The sequence below is a fragment of the Penaeus vannamei genome, chromosome 3, assembly GCF_042767895.1.
Source record: "Penaeus vannamei isolate JL-2024 chromosome 3, ASM4276789v1, whole genome shotgun sequence".
Lineage (NCBI taxonomy): Eukaryota > Metazoa > Arthropoda > Malacostraca > Decapoda > Penaeidae > Penaeus > Penaeus vannamei.
Window position 1 is genome coordinate 45,538,556 of NC_091551.1, and position 7,500 is coordinate 45,546,055.

Here is a 7,500-nt window from a genome sequence, read left to right on the forward strand (position 1 = left end):
ACGACCATCGAGGAGAACACGCTGTCCTCCGTCCGCGTGCACCCGGGCGGCACCGCGTACCTGCTGTGCCGCGTCCAGAACCTGGGGACGCACTCGGTCACGTGGACGAGGCTCAAGGACAGCAATGTCCTGGCCATCGACACCCTCTTGATAAGCAGCGACCAGCGACTGTCGCCGTCCTTCGAGGAGCAGACGGGGACTTGGATTCTGAGGATTGGCGAAGTGAGGCCGTACGACGCGGGGCAGTACGAGTGCCAGGTGAGCACGCGACCTCCCCTGAAAAAGGTGGTGACGCTGGAGGTGGTGCCGGCCGGCCAGGCGCTCGACCCCCCCGCCGCGCAAGGTACTTCGTGTTGCGCTGCCTCACGTGCTCTCTCGCTTGTGAAACGCATGCTATCATACACATCTATCTCCTATCTATATTATATGTATATATATAAGTATATATATACATATATACTTACACACACACACACACACACGTACACCAAAAAAAAGTTTTTAAAACGAAGTTCCATTCCCAGAGGAGAACGGCCTGGATTACGTACTGCAGAACCTAACGGCGGTATGGGAGGAGCTGGCGTACCTTCGCAGTGAGGTGGACGGCCACTTCCACGCCGGGCACGAGGGCCGATATCACCACCAGGTAAGGCTCTCTGCTGATGGTTTTGGTGTTGTTAGAAGGGTTGGTGATATCATCATCAGAGTTACTGGTAATATGGTGGTTAATGGATAATGGGTAAAACAAATTAATGTGTCAGACATCTAAGTGCCAAACGTGTAGGGTCATATTGCACAATGGTAAAGTATTGCGGCGAAAAGGGTAAAATAAATAAGTTTATGATTAGAACAAAATGAGCCTGATGTCAAAGGTCGTAGAGCGCTATAGAATAATATGGTTGTAAAAAGGGTAAAGAGGGGGGGGTGGCGAACTGGATAAGACGGGGATTTGTAAAATTGGGAAGGGGGTTATCATTATTATTATTGATTGCCCGATAACCAGATGATGGGCTGGTCAAATAGTATTGGTAGGAAATTCAGGGAAAAGATACACTTGCTTCCGTCAATGACAGAGGTATATAAGCTTTGAGGAAGCCGACGACACCCACTACGGAATGGCGATACACTTATGTACTTACCTACTTTACATCATCAAATACTTATATTCTTATCCTTTTAAATACTTGTATATACTTCTATAATATTGTTATATAACATTGTCAACATTGCCTATACGTATACGGTAGTTGGGGTTGGAGGTAACTGGGTTTATCAAAATTCAGGCAGGACATGGCATTGATAAGAACTAGAAGTGTTATATTGATAATGATAACAATGATAATGATATTGATAATGATAACAATGATAATGATATTGATAATGATAGCAATGATAATGATATTGATAATGGTAACAATGATAATGATATTGATAATGATAACAATGATAATGATATTGATAATGATAACAATGATAATGATATTGATAATGATAACAATGATAATGATATTGATAATGATAACAATGATAATGATATTGATAATGATAACAATGATAATGATATTGATAATGATAACAATGATAATGATATTGATAATGATAACAATGATAATGATATTGATAATGATAACAATGATAATGATAACAATGATAATGATATTGATAATGATAACAATGATAATGATATTGATAATGATAACAATGATAATGACATTGATAATGATAACAATGATAATGATACTGATAATGATAACAATGATAATGATAACAATGATAATGATATTGATAATGATAACAATGATAATGATATTGATAATGATAACAATGATAATGATATTCATAATGATAACAATGATAATGATATTGATAATGATAACACTAGTTATAATATTATTGATAATGGAAATAATATTGATAATGATATTATTCATGATATCAGTGAAATGGTAATAATGTTGATAGGAATAATTCCATTTATACTAATATTTATGATAAGGATAGCGATGAGAATAATAATGTAAAGGACAATAACATAATTTTCGATACAAAAATAATAACAGTTTGAACAAGTTATTCATTTTCAGGCTTAAACCGTAATTCCTTCCTTCTTAATTCTTTCTTTATTTAATTTTCTCTTTTTCTCTCTCTTCTTCCTTCTTTCCTTAATCAATTCCTTTCGTTCTTTGCTTCCTTCTGCCCTTCTTTATCCTTCTCTCTCTCTCTCTCTCTCTCTCTCTATCTCTCCTTTCTTTTTTTACTTTATTTCCTCCTTTTGTTCTTCCCTTCCTTCTCTCCCTTTCTTCTTTCTTTATTCATCTATTTCAATCTTTCTTTCTTTCAGGTTGTGGATGAAGTGGCGATTATGAACCACGAGCGACATGTTCACCATCTACATCACCCTCATACGAGTCACAATGCTCACCATAATAATGACTTGTTACAGTGAGTTCATCCTTTGCATGTTTGTTTGTTTATGTGCTTTTGTTTGAGTTTTGTGTTTGTTTTTGTTTGTTTATGTGTTTTGTTTGAGTTTGTGTTTGTTTTTGTTTGTTTGTGTTTTGTTTGTTCTTGTATTTTGTTTGAGTTTGTGTTTGTTTTGTTTGTTTATGTGTTTTGTTTGAGTTTTGTGTTTGTTTTTGTTTGTTTATGTGTTTGTTTTTGTTTATGTGTTTTGCTTGAGTTTTGTGTTTGTTTTTGTTTGTTTATATGTTTTGCTTGAGTTTTGTGTTTGTTTTTGTTTGTTTAAGTATTCTGTTTGTTCATGTATTTTGTTTGAGTTTGTGTTTGTTTTTTGTTTGTTTATGTGTTCTGTTTGTTCATGTATTTTGTTTGAGTTTGTGTTTGCTTTTGTTTGTTTATGTTTTATTTGAGTTTTATGTGTTTGTTTTTGTTTGTTTATGTGTTCTGTTTGTTCATGTATTTTGTTTGAGTTTGTGTTTATTTTTGTTTGTTTATGTGTTTTGTTTGAGTTTTATGTGTTTGTTTTTGTTTGTTTATGTGTTTTGTTTGAGGTTTATGTGTTTGTTTTTGTTTGAGTTTTGTGTTTTTGTTTGTTTATGTGTTTTGTTTGTTTGTTTATGTGTTTTGTTTGTTTGTTTATGTGTTTTGTTTGTTTGTTTATGTGTGTTTTTGGTTTGTTTATGTGTTTTGTTTGTTTGTTTATGTGTTTTGTTTGAGTTTTATGTGTTTGTTTTTGTTTGTTTATGTGTTTTGTTTGAGGTTTATGTGTTTGTTTTTGTTTGAGTTTTGTGTTTTTGTTTGTTTATGTGTTTTGTTTGAGTTTATGTGTTTGTTTTTGTTTGTTTATGTGTTCTGTTTATTCATGTATTTTGTTTGAGTTTATGTGTTTGTTTGTTTATGTTTTGTTTGAGGTTTATGTGTTTGTTTTTGTTTGACTTTTTTGTTTTTGTTTTTTTATGTGTTTTGTTTGAGTTTATGTGTATGTTTTCGTTTGAGTATTGAGTTTGTTTTTGTTTGTTTATGTGTTATGTTTGAGTTTTGTGTGTTTTTTATGTTTTTTTCCAGTTTGTATGTTTATGTGTATGTTTCGTTGTTGTGAATGCATGTTTATGTTTTTTGTGTGGTTGTTTGTTTGTTCAAACTGACTTTGTGTGTTTCTTTATGTGTGCTTGATTGTGTTTGTTTGTTCATATGTTGTTGTTACTGTTTTTTTATCATTGTTATTGTAGTCTACCACCACCACCACCATCACCATCCTCATCCTCACCACCACCACCACCACCACCATCACCATCACCATCACCATCCTCATCCTCATCACCACCACCACCATCATCACCACCACCACCACCACCACCACCACCACCACCACCACCACCACCACCACCACCACCACCACCACCATCCTCATCATAATCGCCATCACCCGCATTTCAGTCAACCACCCTCCTAAAATCCAACACACCGGAACTTTTCAGCCACCTAAAACATCACGGTCTTGACCAACGCAAACGACCAAGCCACAGTCACCAAGGAAAGCACGACCAGGACGACCAAGATAACGGAGGGGAGGAAAGTGGTGAAGATAACGGCACTGAGACAGATCAGGTTAAGAGTCGTTTTGATTGTAATGTCTAATTTTCGAATAAAAGAAAAACTGGCAACTCAGTCCTGAATGATTCCGATTTTCCTTCTTTTTTATTCTAATCAGATGACATTTAAATACTGATGTTTACGTATGTCTGGAATTATGGATGATACGGATTTTTATTATCTTAAAATTCTAATTCTCTTATTTTATTCGAATCGGCTGACGTAGGTCTGGAATTATATGTATTTTTTCATTACCTTAGCTTCGGAGTTGCCAGTTTTTCCTTTTCAAAGACTGGACGGAGTTTAGATCTTAAGATTCGAATTTTTGACATAGTGGAATCACAAGTGAATGCATTTTTACAGTACGATAAACGCCTGTAATGGAATGTAATCATAATATTATTAATTTCATCTCAATCAGATGATTGTCAGCTTTTCTATTACAATCCCATGGTATATATTGTGTGAATTTTCGCAGTGGTTAGGTTAACCTGCGGTGAAATTGGAGTTAACGTTTCTTTTGTCCTTTCGCTATTGCCAGGTCTACCACGAAGACGACCACGACACCCATGGCCTTCATGCTCTCCGTGACTATGACTTGGATGCGTTTAACCTCCGTGACCTGGCCTTCGACCAAGGTCACGGACAAGGATCTGGCCATGGTCATGCTCACGTTTTTGATGTTAGTCACAATCACGATCATGGTCATGGGACAAGCCATTCACGCCTTCATAGTCATGAATCAAGTCATTCTCACGATGGCAGTGACGAGGCAGATAACTCGCAAGAAGCAGGACGACAGCCGTCTAGGAGTCCGGTACAGGCAGCCCCTGGCCGTGGTCTGGCGCTGATCCCCGGCCGTGAGCCAATCAGCACGGTTCCGGTGAACCCAGCGGACCCTTGGATGTACGCCAAGTGTGACCTGAAGCCTAATGTGGACGTCCCTGAATCAGCTGTTCGGGGCAACATTACGATTTCGCAGCTGGTTCGTATGCGAGTTCTTTTCTTCGTTTTCTTGGTTTGCTTATTGGTGTGCACTGTGGAGAATTATAAGAATTATTACTGAACAGGTTGATAGATCAGGGATGATCGAGACTGAAAGTAGAAATAAAAAAGAAAGAAATACTCATGTTCACGGGGGAAATGCAAATTATTTTTAAAATCATTACCAAATGCACTTACAAGAAGATCGGATGTGAATATTCTTTATAATGAAAATTGTAAATACTGTAGATATATTGTATAGGTGAAACACGTAAATGATTTTCTTACATGACTAAAATACTTTTCTGTAAAACTATTATTTGCAACTTTTTTTTCTAATTCAACCGATTTTACCTGCAGAAAAGTGGCAAAGGTCCAGTATACTTCGATTTGCACATTACCGGCTTCGACGTGGCTTCAGTAAGTATAGTTGTGTTTAAATAGAGTTCAGTTTGGCAAACGTAGCAGAGGTATAGATGATAATTATTAACCTCACGGCACAAGAGTTGTAAACTTTCAGGGCTCTAGAATCGTAAATTTTAAGGCACAAGAATTGCAGTTGGTAAGTTTTGACGCTGCTTCTTCATCAGAATTGCCTACATTATTTTTATGAAGTTTTGGTGAAGATACAACTTCTTACCGTGCCAATCACGCATTTTGCTATGTGGAGTAATTCGTTCTCATTCGTGTTTCTTCCACATTTCGTGTATGGGCTGTTTGTTACAGGGCGTAAGAAATTATATATATTTTAGAAATAAATAATATGAGTATATATATGTGTGCACGTATTAGGTGTTGTGAGTAAATATATATGGTATAAGTCAGCAATTTATCTAATGAAAGGGTAGTGTGTGGTAAAAGTATGTAACGCTGATATGACGTAAATACATATTTCTGTGAATATAATACAAGGAAATAATTAATAAGGTATGGCAGCAAAGAGGAAAGATACCGATAAGTGTTATCATGAAAAACAAGTGTATATATAAGCTTTGAAACGTAAGTGCGAGGAAGCTTGTGATCCAACCATTTCAGACGAAGCTTCATCAGGACTGTTAATGACGACATGCTCGTAATTAGATATGTGTACAAAGACCATCTAATAGAGCATGGTAATATGAAAGTCTTATAGATGTTGTTAAGGAATATCTTATAAACGTCAGTGATAATAGGAATCAGAAAAATCACAGACGACAATAATAATAAAGCGAAATTCTTATAACCAGCGATAATGATAAAAGAAAATCTTACAAACGATGCTAATAATGAGAAACTCATACAAACGAGGATACTAATAAATCAATTCTTACAAACAATCATAGTAATGCAGAAATGGAACTTACAACCGATGATACTAAAAAAAATCTTACAAATACTATTACGTATAAGGAAATGTAACAGTTGACGATGATGAGAAAATCCTACACATAATTGTAATGCTCCACCAATAAATTTTATTCACCTCGCCACTTTATAAGGACCTTCTAGCACACTGATTCGTTTCAACCATTAACCATTGGCCATTTAAAAGGACCTAGCACACGTATTCGTTTCAACCATTAACCATCAGCCATTTAAAAGGGGCTTATAGCACATTGATTCGTTTCAACCATTAACCATTGGCCATTTAAAAGGACCTAGCACATTGATTCGTATCATCCATTAACCATTGGCAATTTAAAAGGACCTAGCACATGTATTCGTTTCAACCATTAACCATTAGTCATTTAGAAGGACCTAGCACATGTATTCGTTTCAACCATTAACCATCAGCCATTTAAAAGGGGCTTATAGCACATTGATTCGTTTCAATCATTAACCATTGGCCATTTAAAAGGACCTAGCACATGTATTCGTTTAACCATTAACCATTGGCCATTTAAAAGGACCTAGCACATGTATTCGTTTCAACCATTAACCATCGGCCATTTAAAAGGGGCTTATAGCACATGTATTCGTTTCAGCCATTAACCATTGGCCATTTAAAAGGACCTAGAACATGTATTCGTTTAAAACATTAACCATTGGCCATTTAGAAGGACCTAGAACATGTATTCGTTTCAACCATTAACCATTGGCCATTTAGAAGGACCTAGAACATGTATTCGTTTCAACCATTAACCATCAGCCATTTAAAAGGACCTAGCACATGTATTCGTTTCAACCATTAACAATTGGCCATTTAAAAGGACCTAGCACATGTATTCGTTTCAACCATTAACCATTGGCCATTTAAAAGGACCTAGCACATGTATTCGTTTCAACCATTAACCATTGGCCATTTAAAAGGACCTAGCACATGTATTCGTTTTAACCATTAACCATTGGCCATTTAGAAGGACCTAGAACATGTATTCGTTTCAACCATTAACCATTGGCCATTTAAAAGGACCTAACACATGTATTCGTTTCAACCATTAACCATTGGCCATTTAAAAGGACCTAGCACATGTATTCGTTTCA

The 7,500-nt window shown here is 36.1% G+C and overlaps 1 protein-coding gene across 1 annotated transcript in view; it reads left to right on the forward strand.

Annotated features, from left to right (window-relative positions):
* Positions 1-7,500, forward strand: part of LOC113806394 (uncharacterized) — a 21,401-nt gene that overhangs the window by 9,589 nt on the left and 4,312 nt on the right. Inside the window, exons 3-7 of the mRNA XM_027357523.2 lie at positions 525-646; positions 2,342-2,442; positions 3,939-4,068; positions 4,595-5,038; positions 5,398-5,457. Coding sequence (XP_027213324.2) covers positions 525-646; positions 2,342-2,442; positions 3,939-4,068; positions 4,595-5,038; positions 5,398-5,457 — 857 coding nt within the window. The remainder of the gene's footprint in view (positions 1-524; positions 647-2,341; positions 2,443-3,938; positions 4,069-4,594; positions 5,039-5,397; positions 5,458-7,500) is intronic.